Genomic DNA, 13,408 nt, shown 5'->3' with positions numbered 1-13,408 from the left:
GGCTGTAATCCACTCAACTGGCCTTTCATTGTGGCTATGCCCACTCTCCCAGTTCTGTTCTGTTACCTCCCAATTACCCCCCACTTCCCACCCTTAATCCTATCTAGGCTCCATTCTCCCTTGGTCACATGATCCAGGTCCCTGGCATTCTGTTCACCCCAGCTTACTGGCCATTCCCATCCAGATCCTCTTTAGACTCCTCCTCTGGTCACCCCAGACTACTTGGCTACTTCTGAATCCCTCCCACAGTCTTTCTGTATAGAAGATTCATCTTGTCTCCATTAAGGTGCTCAGTTTCTTAAGATCTGACCCGCTTGCATTAGTGATACAAATGCTTAGATTCCTTAAGAGTCTGGCCAATATGGTGGATCTTTAATAAACCTTGACTTTGGCTGAAAAAAAAAATGTGTTCAAAAAAAAAAAGGAAGCCATTTTTATTTAATTTTTCAGTGATTTTATGGACTCCAAGTTAAGATCTCTAGCATAAAAACACAAAGAGAACAACCTGTGACACAGTTAGATTTTATACGGTGTCCTGTATTTTACTGCCTAATGGAACAATATAATCCCTATTGTATTACAGCTACCATAAAGCTTTTATGTGAAAAGAATAAATTTTTATAAACAAATTTACATCCATGTTAGTCTCAAATAAGGCTGAAAAGAATTTGTGTTTAGTTAAAGTTTTTCTTTTAAACATTTACTCAATTTCTATGGTTAAGTGCTTTTGTAAAAAACAAAAGTTTATGTGGCTGAACTTTGTGCCAAAGTTGCATGTGGCATAGAGTCTGATCGGCATTTTAGAGGTTTCACATTTTGTGAACTTAGGCTTGAAGACACATACCTAGAAAATTAGCCATCTTGGACGTCCAGACCCTCTCCACTTTGACCAGCATGCTGTCAAAAACATGGTGATAAGTCAGAAACTTTGCTAATCAAGATAAACAGTGCTGGCTAGAGGTAGCAAGGAGCGGGAGGGCAAACTGACTGTGTTGTATTGTAGCTGTGTGACCACAGGCAGGTCATTTACACCTTTGAAAATGTTTTTATACACATTTTGTTACTTGATCATCACAACTATCCTCTGCAAAGATTTTTTTCGTTATTTTGCAAATAAAGACAAGTTCATAGAGCTTAAAGGAGTTGCTTGAAATCAGATAGCCAAGAAATAGCATAGAAAACCCTTGAGCTTGCATCTTTCTTACATCTTTTTTACCCAGATCCAGTTTTCTTTATTTGCTGTATTAGATATTGTATATAAAGTGCTTTGTAACCATAAAAAGTCACATAAATATTAGATGTTATTATCCTATTAAAGGTATCAAAGCTCTGCAAGTTCCATAACAATTGTTATAGGAAAGATCCTTCAGGGCAGGGACCTGATTTGTGATCGTCTGGTCTATATGTTTATATAGACCAAATCTAAATTGTTGCCTTTGCCTACCAAGGCCCTTTCCCCTCATTCGTGTATTAATTCAGCAAATATTGAGCCTTCATGCAAGGTGCTGTGGTGCTAGATAATATGGAGGTCACAGCTACAGGTTAAAATATGGTCATTGATCATTTATGTAGTTTATAATCTAATAAGGGTGGAAATATAGATATGCACACTACATATGTATACACATATAAATACATATATTTATGATTATGATAAATGGTAGAATGTGATACATATGGTGCTTTTTTCTTTAAAAAATTCTTATGTTATAATAAAAATTTACAAAAATCAGTTTTGAAAATTTTGAAATAATTTATTTTAAATTTGGAGGAGTTGAGGAATATGAGAATGATGTGTCATTTTATAACTCATAATGATTTTCCATGTAATAATGGGTAAAGTGTAAAAAATAGCCAGAAATAAGACATTCTCTTATGTCAGTGACTCCAGTTGATTGCTGTAAAAAATAATTGTGTGATAGTAAAAGTACAAGAAAAGCATTTTGTAAGAAATTGGAGGGAGCAAATGATGTTTTAGAACTTGAGAGGCTCACAAAATTTGAGAGTTGGAAAGACCCTCAGGGCCCCTTAGTCTAATCCATACATGATCATACAGCCTCTGCATGAAGACTTTCATGGAGAGAAATACAGGTGTAATCATAGAGCAGGGAGACTAGGAATAGTCTAATTAAGCATTCTACCATGATATAGGCAAGAGTTTCTGAGTGCCTAATTTATGATAGAGATTTTTCGAGTGGAGAGAAGGGACAGATGGGAAAGATGTAGGGAAGGTAGACAGAAGGGTAAAGGATGATTATGGATTTGTAAATCTGTGTAACTTTTAAGGATGGTGGTATATTTGACATAAGCAGGTAAGAGTGGATGAAGGATGGTTTTTATGACTCTTGTGTTGAACATGTTAAGCTTCAGATGCTTACCACCAATATTATTAGCTACATTCCCATTGGGTGGGAGGATTATCATTAGCAAAGGTGAGAAGGGGGAATAGATTGGATAGGTAGAAGAAGTAAGAGAGAGCAGTGTCACAGAATCCAGAGGAGGAAGGAATGTCCAGGAAAAGGGAATGGTTGAGAGTGCCAGATGTATCAGAGAGGTCAAGAAAGATGAGGATTGAGAAAAGGCCATCAATTTTAGCAGTTAAGAAAAATTGTTGGTAACCCATAAGTGGTAGGGTTAGAGATTGCTAGGGTTGGACTATTGGTAGTTGAAGGAATGTGGTGAGATACAGTACATATATACACACATTTGGGGCTGCTAAGCCTAAGAACTCATTCACTTTGCACTCAGCGATTGTTTTCATCTTCTCCAGGGACTACATCCTAACTTTGCAGAGATTATAAGACTCTAGAAATTATTCCTGTTTATTTACCTAAGGAACTAGAAGTACATGATGCAAATTACTTTGGAACTCAGGGCTTCTTAAACTTTTTCCACTCATGACCCCTTCAGTGCTTCTTAAACTGTGGGTCACACCCCAGCATGGGATCTCAACTCACAGCCTAAGAAGCGGACCACAATGTTTTAATCCCTATTATCTGAGGTGTTACTTAAATAAAGATAATTTAAATTTGAGATACATTAAAATTCAAAGATAGCATTATTGTAAAATAAATAGTACATTCATGTAACCTTTAGGGGAATTTTTTATAAATGTGTCACAAACAGGTACACTGTCTCTAGTACATTTCTTTTCAGTATTCTTAATTCTTATTATCAAAAATCAGTCTTTATCTGCTGAAGAATTGACTGTGACATAAGGCAAGGCTCCAACCATATCACTTTATAATGTTAATTATAATAAGATGGTGAGACTAAGGAAGGACTGTTATGGAAATACGCTCGATTGGGTTTTAAGAAATCAGGGTATTTGTAGTCATCTGATACTTCCAGAGTAATAATTTTTATTGCTAGTAGCTATTGTTTCTTCCACATGGAAGAAAATATTATTTTCTTCCTGTATTCAGGGCTTGTTTTCCTAAATTTAAAAAGTATTTGAGAATAGAAAAGGCAAGGATATTTATCTTTTTCCTGGCCGTGAATAATCATGAGGAAGAAGGGTGAATTAATTAATACTAAATTAATGGCAGAATATGTCACATCAATCTACTTGAATAATCTGATTTTTATAACACAAATGTGTCATATATATATACATGTGTGTATTCATATATACACACACACCTTGTCTTATTAAAATGATTATATGTCTCTGTTAAGGAATATTCATAATTTGTGGTCTTCTTTCTGGTTAAACAAAATAATATCCTATAAACAGTACTTTAAGGTATCAAAAAAAAATCCTGTAGGTGCCAGTACCCATAATTAAATTGGTTTACCTCTCTTCTTTGAATTTGTTAAATAGATGAAATCATTATTCACTTTTCTGACATATTAGGATTTCTACTAAAATATCCAAATCATTGCCTGAAAATATATAGGTTATATGTTTTGTAAAACATAAAGTTTTCCTCTGAGTTGTGAATAGTTAATTTTTTTGGGGGGTGGGGGGGGCGAAGAAAAGTATTTAAAGTCATTTCAAGATTTTAACCCTGAATCAAGACATAACAGTAGAAAGCACATTGAATTTGGAGTGTGAACATGGGTTCAGAGAACAGGGGTTCAAATCCCTGTTTGCTCCCTCTGTGACCATGGGACAGCCACTCAGCCTCTTTAGGCCTTAGTTGGCTTGTCTGCAAAATAAGGGCGTTGGATTCTATAACTTTTAAGATCCCTTCAAGGTCTTAATCTATGATTCTCTTAAATCCACCTTATCTTAAGGAGTTAAATACTGATCTATATGTTTTATAGGATTATGGTTCATCTAGGTAGTGAGTAATAGAGCTGAGATTTGAGCCCAGTTACTCAGATTCCTTAGCCATAACACCCTCCCCCCCACTCCCCCTTCCCACACCACTCTAACTTAGAGGGAGAAATTTCTTCTTTTCCCAAATAATCCATCAGCAACAACAAAACATCAACATTCCTTTCAGTACTTTGAAAATCTGTGGTATTTTGATATAGTTATCCCCTCTATTGAAACTGATTATACAGTTCCTCTGTAATTTAGCAGACAGTCTTTGAGAGTTGCTATGGCTTGAGGCCAAACTGGGGATGTTTGTCTCCGAACTTAGCTTAACTAATCTTCAAATGACAGCTATACAGTGCATCCTTGGGCCCATACAAAAGCTTCTCCAACTTCTGTAGGCTGTGCCAGAGCCCTTGTCCTGTCCTAACACAGCCTTCAAGGTGGTCATTGCCACACCAGCATGAGGCAGAATAGGGCTTGGATGGAGGAGTGCTTTTAGCTCATCGTTTGAAAGGAAATACCTGTTTTGTTTCATTTTGTTAGGTTCATGTCATAACCTCAAGGGACTTATCTGAATTCAGTGTCCTCAAAGGCATACTAAGACATAGGTAATCTTGTTTAATTGAGAATCTTATATTGAAAATATATCTATATCCAAATTGGTAGTGTATCTTTGTTAGCTGTGTTACAAACAATATGTTTGATATTTTTATAACAGGTATCGAATATCCTTATCACTTGGGAGGATTCACTCACAACAACTTATTACTTGAAGGAGGAAAAAATGACTTGGCTGCTGAAAAAGAGCCTGGTATTCTTTTGCGTGGTCCAAACAAAAATGTTTTTCTTGGCCAGGGAGGTGGGGAGGGCTAATTTATTAAAACCTTCCATTGATATAGTTTCATTGTTTATGAATAATAAGATCTTTATAAATTCCTTGTGGTTCTTGTAGTAAAAGGTACTTTAAATCATAATGATGGAATTGTTCCCATGACTGGATCAGCTATTGCAACTTCTTTGATACTTCATTGGATCTCTATTTCATCTGTGTGGATGCTCCCTCCAGTGGCATATACTGCAGCCCATCCTCACCATTCTCTGAGATTCTTGTCCATAACCTCCCGTGGATGTCCTGTTCTATATACTTATCATCCTTTCTTCTTGTTTGGTAATAAATTCAATATGTTCTTTAATTAGTTGATAATCTGACTGCATACAGATCACTTAATTCTGAAATGACACCTTCATCCAGTCATTTCCAGTAAGGATTTATGAGTTTCATTTTTTTTGTAACATTGTTCAGTGTTCACCATGTCCAACAGTTCTTACAGCTCTTCTTTATGATAGTACATGTGTGAAATTTCTAAATATCTACAGACCTTTGGCAACTTACATTTCTTAGTCCCAGATCGTATTTCTAACAGTTTTCCCACCTTTTTGTTAATGTACTGAGTGTTAAGGTATATAATGATTTGATTTGGAGAATCTTACAGAATTCTTAACAGAAATTTTCTACTAATTCATCTCCAAAAGATGTACGTGTGTACGCTACAACTCTGTTTATTGTAATGGCCATTTGTCTCTCTGAGAACATTTGAACCATTTCTTCCATTTAGCTGCAACTTATTTATGTCTTCTGGTGGTATGTCACAGAGATCTCACATTCAGAATGCCAGTGGTTTAATTAATAAACACTGTAGAATTCATACATCCTTTGTCCTTCCCTCTGCCTCTGTCACTACAAAAATGGGCAGGGGCTGCACAAGACTGAGTGCCATTTTAATGTTTTCTTCTGATATATATGTTACCAAAGCCATAGTGAGCCTGCCTGCTGGCAGTGAGGCACTTGCTAAGCTGTTCCTCTAACAGTAGCAGACATTGTCAGAGGCAATCCACACCTGAAGCTTGTCCTTTGCTGATATAGCCTTTGGGAACTCAAGATCACCTTCTATCTAAGTATAGGCATCAGAACAGCAATATTCTAGAGGTTTCCTAATGAAGTTTAGCTATTCATTTTATTCAGCAGGAGAATATTAAAATCCAAATAATAGCAGTAAATCTCCTAATTTGAAACAATTTTTAAAATTTCTTTTATCTGGTAGTTTCATTCTGGGCCCAGTCTGGTAGCATTTTTAATCAACTACAAGAGCAGTGACTCTTAGCTGGTAGAAAAAAGAGGAACATTTGATAGTTTTCTTTTTCTAGGTTACAAATAAGACTTTGCAAATGAATAAAATTGAGTCACTTAGTTAAAGTACAAAGTATAAAATAGAGAAAATGAACTTTAAATACAGAAATGTTTTCTATGTCTAGTGGGGAGGTGGGATTGAGAGGTATGCTGGAAAGGAGAATGGAGAGGGGCACTGCTCAGGCTTTTGGAAAGCTACTAAAAAAACATGTTAAGTGGAGGAGAACACAAGTTATGAATAAAACTGACAAGGCAGTATATTAAATTGTGTGGGAAAATCATTCCAAGTCATTCAGATAATAAGCATTTTATACATGGATAATCATGATTTGACCATCATCTTTTTCAGATTCCCAACCTGTTACCATGAAGGGAGCAATAGTTGCCTAAAGGGCTAGAATACACGCTCCCAGATGGAGCCTGTCAGAGTTAAAGGTTGGGTTGTATAGTCAGCTGTGAGAAAAATAACAAGTTAAGGGTTTCATTTAGTCAGAAAAATGCTGTAGGTCAGGAAAGGAGTATGGTTAGAAGTCTACAATAATAAATCAGTATTTTGATGAAGAATAAACTGTTACAGGTTGTTAAGATCAGAAATGTCAGTGTAGGAAATGGTTCCATTCTTTATGTTTTGTTTCAGACTATTTCTACAGTATTAGTGAAGGGGATTTTTCTAAAGAGAATTTGCTCACTGTCTTGATTTCCAACCTTCTTTACACTTCATAAGTTTCTAGCTTAGTATACATAAACCTTACCAAAAAAAAAATAAGAATGTTTTAAACCAAAACATGTAGTACAATTTGAAAATGTTTCTTATAGATGCAGCTAAAGGAATAGAAGGTGGAGGAAGATGGGTGAGTTGAATAAGATGCCTACTGAAGATTTAGTAATAACTAATATTAGTGTTAAATTATAACAGAGTTTATAAGTTATGATTATTTGAAGCTCCAAAAATTTAACCAAAATGAAATTGATAAATTCAAAGGAAGTTATTGCTGTTGTCAAGAGCCTTACGATAACTAAAGACAATGCAAACTATTAAAAATAAGAATTAATTGAAAAGTTTGTTCTAAAATATGAGAGGCCCTTTATGAGGGGAAAAAAGAACCATTTTATTTTTATCTTATACCCTTCATTAACATTCAACAAAAAGAAGCATTTGGTAAAGATGGTTTACCAAACTCTTTGATTTCTTGACTATATCCTAGATTTTTTTTTTGGTAGTGGCTCCCCCATTTATTCTTCTATACCTCCCTGTTTAAAAAATGTGGCAGAAGCATGCTTTGTCAAAAACATTCAGTATAGATTACACCATTTAAGTGATGATGCTTTGGGGAAATCCATTCTGATTGTGTACAAAAAGATAACTGGACCTCAACAGAACACATTACCAAAGGGCACTAAAGAACCTGAGATGCATTTTTAGCCCAGAACTTGCCAACTAACAAGCTGGATGATTTTGGTTAAGTCACTTCGCTGGTCTGAGCCTCAATTCTCACTTTTTAGATTGAAATAGATATTCTTTTGAGGTCTTTCTAGTTCTAAAATTAATGATTCTAAAAATAGTTTCCTTAGGACAAATAGAAAACCATTGACACATTAGACTGAGGAAATAATTTAATTTTGCTTTTTTATTCTAAATTAAAGGCATGTTTGTGTATGCTGCATCTAAAGTGTAACATTTGTGAGGTTCATGAAACCCCTCAAAAAGGATACATTGGTATCTTTGAGAAAGCTTCTTTAATTTGATAATGGAGTACATGAAGAATTATTCTTTTTATAGAAGCCTCCTTTATTTTCAACTCCATTTTATTATGAATATGTTCTTGAAAAATTGTAAAGTACTTGAATTCAAATCGTTCTTCCATTTACTTTCAAAACAGTATCAAAGTTGGCTTCCTGTAGGAAAAAAATAACAAATCGTAACTAAGAATCCTAACATTTGCTCCATGAAGCAGTGCACCTCAATAATTTATAGTATATTGTGAGTGTGGCTCTGTAATATAACCCCTGCAAATACATACATATATATTTCATATCTCATATATACACAAAACCTGTAGTACTTGGTAAGTGTTTAAGAAATGCTGAGTAAGGTTCAGCTGAGACAATGTTTACTGACTTGGGCACTGAGGCAGGTGGGTTGGGGTAGGCTTCCTGGAGGTTGTAGCATTTGACTTGGGCTTTTTCAGAATGTAGAAGAAACTAATACTCAACAATAAATGTTTATTGTTTGTATCAGTGAAGTGACTCAGCTTTCAAATCTAAGTTGATGAAGCTTGCTGACTTAACTGAATAAGCAGTTCCCTAATAGGAAATTTTGTAGTGTTTATTGGAAGCCAGTGTCAACAGGTCTTAGTTTTGATTCTGGTCTCTGGCTTCAGTAATTATGTCAGCCTCACTTTAGAAGAAAACTGCATCTGTTCATTGAATCAGGGCAGCTTACTAAGATGGCAGAAAGGACAGGACGATGAAGCTTATGGCACAATTCATTGTTGGAGTCCAACAGATACAGATGAGGCGGTGGTGTTCAAAGGAGGCCAAAGTCACTCAAGAAAAGAGAACGTTTGCTTTTTCAGGAGCGGCATAGAAAGTCAAATGCTTAGAAAGTAGCTGTACAGTCAGTGTGCAGTCAACAAGCATTTATTAAGTGCCTGCTTTGTGCCAAATAATGAAACAGTGCCTGCCATCAGGAAGCTTAGTTCTGGAGAAGGACAGGGGCAGGAGGGAGTAGGTACATACATGGAAAATGATAAATGGAGTTGTTTCCATTAGGAGGAAACCAGCCACTGGGGGCTTAGGATAGGCTTCCTGTGGGAGGGGCATTTCACCTCACCTTGGCAAGTGACAGGGGGATTTATTTCCAGCATGGGGGAGGAAAATGTAGCCTGTCTGAACAAAGACACGGGAGTGGGAGATGGAGCATTTTGTGTGGGGAAACAGCAGGCAGGCCAGTCTGGCCTTAACATGTAAGGAAAAGAGTATCATATACATTAAGCAGAAAAATTAGTCTAGAACCAGATTGTGACAGGCTTTAAAAGCCAGACAGATGAGTTGGTGTTTGTCACTGGAGCTGAGTGGAATAGCCAAGTGACATGGTCAGATCTGTTCTTAAGGAATATTAATTTTGGCTGCTGTGTGAAGGATGAATTGGAAAAGGGAAAAATTGGTGCCTAGGAGACCAGTTAGAGACTGTTGTAATTATCTAGGTAGAAGTGGTAAAGGCCTGAGCTAATAGAATAGCTAGGTGGTACAATGGATAGAGTGTTGGGCCTAGTCAGGAAGACCTAAGTTCAAATCCAGCCTTAGACACTTATTAGCTATGTGGTCCTGAACAAGTCGTTTCACCTCTGTTTTCTCATCTGTACAATGGGGATAATGATAGCACCTACCTCCTAGGGTTTTGAGAATCAAATGAGATACTTGGCAAATGCTTAGCACTGTGACTAGAACATAGTGAATTCTATATAAATGTTAGCTATTATTGTTGTTAGTAGTAATAGTAATCGTAGTAGTGGTAGTAGGAAAAAGAGTAGTAATTTGGTTTTGATTTGAGTGGAGAGAATGGGATAATTATGAGATAATATAGTGCAGGTAGAATTGAATAGACTGCCAACTTTTTACATGTGATAGAGTAGGAAGAGTCAAGGATGACTTCGGTTACAAACTTAGGAAGAATGGTGGTTCCCTCAATAGAAATAGGGAAGTTAGAAGGATAGAAGAGTTTGGAGAAAAAAAAGTAGTGGTAATTGATATGCCTGTGAGATATCCAGTTGGCAGTATCCAGTAGCCATTAAGTGGTGTGTGATTAGAGTTCAGAAGAGACTGCAGCTTGATATCTAGGTCTGGGAGTTGTCTACAAAGAGGCAGTAGTTGGATTCATCAAGTTAAAGATATCACTAAAAGAGAATTATAGAAAGACAAGAACACCCAAGACAGAGCCCTGAGGTATACCCATAGTTAAAAAGAGTGGGACAGAGGTTTAGAAGAAGCCAAACATGTAGGAGGAACACCAGGAGAGATTTTTGTGATGAAAACCCACAGATGAAAGAGTGTTTAGAAGGAGGTGGTCAATAGTGTCGAGCGCTAAAGAAAATTAAAGGATAAGCACTGAGAAAAGGCCACTAATTTGGCAATTAATAATAGGTTATTAATAATCTTAGAGCAATTTCAGTTGAATGATAAAGTTGAAAGCCAGGTAAAGGGAGTTAAGTGACTGGGATATGAGGCAGTAGAGACTAGTATAGATTATCTAGTAACGGTATAGAATCTTCTTTGAATGCGTACATAGGCTGAGCATGATTGAATATGGGAGTGTTGGAAGTGAAAGTGGAAATCTATGAAGAGCAGCAAGAGAAGAAGTCTTCTATGAAGGAAGCTAAGAAGGGAAGTACCCTTCAGTAGATGGTGCTTGTGATTGGCATACTAATAATTCCTGGTGTTGACTTATGTCATTGGAATTATTTTTGAGTAATAGTTGTCATGGGTAATATTGAGATCCCCTTCCATGCCTCATTTAGTGTACCCCTAAAAGGGAAGGTTTTAGAGGTACTCTGATAAATTTCTACCGTTCTACTTGCTTTTCTTCGGAATTTTTGTTTTTTAGGTAAAGGAAGCATAAGAAGTCATAAGAGGGCTTACTACTGCTAAACATAAGGGACTCAGAATGTTGTTTTACTGACAGAATAAGTCACACTGTCTAAAAGTTCTTTCCATAGTTTTTGTTATTTCTTCATGCTTTTACATAATTTTTGTGGATATTTGTTTTAGAATTCTGAACAAGTTGTATAGTGGTGGAGAATATCTTTAATAATAGATTAACAAGCATGTATTTGTTTAGAAATAAGAGTGTCATGTTTATTGATAGTAAGGCAGGTATAGAATTCACAAGTGTCTCGTACAGTTTTAGGTATTTGTGAAGCAATTATCTCAAAAATGAACAAATTAGAAGGGGAAAATTTGTTCATTAACTTGATTACTATCGGTTTCTAGTAAGTAAAATATTCAGAGAAAGTTATCTTCAGAGGTATAGTTTTAGCAAAAAAAAAAGTTTTCTTCATTTTGCTGTTTAAGTGCAAACACTGAATCTGAAGTTAGAAAGTTTATTTGTTTATAATTCATTTCTTATTAATTATAAACATTAGAACCAGTCAACAAATATATTTCTTACAAATATCTCAATTTATTTCCTCCCATGGGTATAGCTGCCAGCTTAATGCTTTGACACCATTTACTTTTTGTAGTTTGTAATTGCTTAGTTTCCTTTAGTGGGTTTTTATTATGGGAGAGGGAGGTAGTTTATTATTAGAGGCAACTGTAGATGCAGTGAATAGAGCGCTGGGCCTGGAATCAGGAAGACCTGAGTTCAAATCCAGTCTCAGATACTTACTAGCAGTGTGACCCTGGACAGATCACTTAACTCCTGTGTCTCAGTTTCCTCAACTATAAAATGGAAATAATAACAGCACCTACCTTATAGGGTTGTTGAGGATCAATTAAGATAATATTTGTAGGGGCACCTAGGTGGTGCAGTGGATAAAGCATTGGCCCTGGAATCAGGAGGACCAGAGTTTAAATACAGTCTCAGACACATAACACCTGTGTGACCCTGGGCAAGTCACTTAACCCCAATTGCCTCACCAAAAAAAAAAAAAAGATAGTATTTGTAAAAAGCCTTTAGCACAGTGCCTAACACGTAGTAGGTTACATATAAATGCTATTCCATTCTCTTCCATACCCACCTATTTATGTATTTGCCTGTGGTTGTGTCTTTACACACATACTTCTTTATGTATGTCAACACTAAGCACAATCAGAGCTTGTATTTTCTTCAGGATTCATTCAATTTTCTGTGCTCTGTTGTGGAGTATCACTCAGAAAAGACTGCCTGTCTATTCTAGAAATATCCTTCCATGGGTAGATTATTTTTCTTAAAATTGCATGTAGATAGGAAGGAAATGATATGGGTTGGTAGCTGTTAGTGTTCTTTTGATAGATTTTATTTGGTAATAATATTATCTGAAATTTTCCCCACATCTTTAGTGTCTTCCTCTTCTTCTTATTTCTTTAGAACTGTTTCCTCAACACCCTCAGTTAATCAACAAGTATTCATTAAGCTTTTACTCTATGCTAGGTGCTGTGCTAGGAGCTAGAGATATAATGTAAAAAAAAAAAATAGTCCCTGCCCTTGGGTGGCATACTTTTTATCAGGGGAGACCACACAAATAGATCAAAGTATACATGAAATGTACCAAGTAATTAATTGAGTTGCCTCCAACACTGTCTCTGCTTGGTCTAATTCAGTTGCTTTTCCCATCTTTGTTTTCTTAGTGCCATTTCCACTTGCCTCAAGAAGAATACTTGATTTGGTAGTGCAAAATACCACCTCAAAGACCTTCTGGTAATAAAATAGGGAGGCAAATGATCACCATAGTTTTTCTGTTCCACGTGGAGAAGATCCATTACACAGTCTTAAGTCAAAGATGGATTCCCTGTAGTTGGTGAAGCCCTCCAGGTGTTCTGATTTGTGGGTGACATTGTGCTGATTGCATCAAGTCCCAGAATATCATAGAACTTCCTGGACAATCCATAAACTAATTGTTCTAACTATCCACAGACCACAAAGTGAAGAAAGATTGATCATTATCTAAACCTGTTGGTTCCAAAGTTTTGTGGTTATACAACCCACTTAATAAAAGAAAGTTTTAGCATCCACCCCCACTATAAGTATATTAACTTAATTATAAGTTGTAGACATGTACTATTATACTAGTAATTATTTGAGTTATGAAACTTACACACAAAATAGACATTGAAAGGGGATGGGTTAACCAGTATTTGGTGCACCGGGCTTCAGTTTCATCATCTGTAAATTGAAGGGCCTAGATGACTTCTACAGTACCTTCTAGCTCCAGACCTGTGGTCCGAAATGTATTGAATACGAGAAAGGCACGGTC

At 36.2% G+C, this 13,408-nt stretch overlaps 1 protein-coding gene across 8 annotated transcripts in view; it reads left to right on the top strand.

Annotated features, from left to right (window-relative positions):
• Positions 1-13,408, top strand: part of CEP44 (centrosomal protein 44) — a 57,892-nt gene that overhangs the window by 40,232 nt on the left and 4,252 nt on the right. For 4 of the 8 annotated variants that reach the window (XM_027837480.1, XM_027837477.1, XM_027837479.1 and 1 more), the window contains 2 exons: positions 4,986-5,078; positions 5,220-5,435. The exons of 1 other annotated variant lie outside the window; for it this stretch is intronic. In XM_027837480.1, coding sequence (XP_027693281.1) covers positions 4,986-5,078; positions 5,220-5,435 — 309 coding nt within the window. Of the gene's footprint in view, positions 1-4,985; positions 5,079-5,219; positions 5,436-7,271; positions 7,307-13,408 lie in introns of all 8 variants that reach the window. 3 more of the 8 variants (XR_003566905.1, XR_003566906.1, XM_027837481.1) reach the window with 3 other exon arrangements.

Source organism: Vombatus ursinus, unplaced genomic scaffold (assembly GCF_900497805.2).
Source record: "Vombatus ursinus unplaced genomic scaffold, bare-nosed wombat genome assembly UNPS02014821.1, whole genome shotgun sequence".
In the NCBI taxonomy this organism is placed as follows: Eukaryota; Metazoa; Chordata; class Mammalia; order Diprotodontia; family Vombatidae; genus Vombatus; species Vombatus ursinus.
Note: the sequence above shows the minus strand (reverse complement) of the source record. Positions and strands in the feature narration are given on the sequence as shown.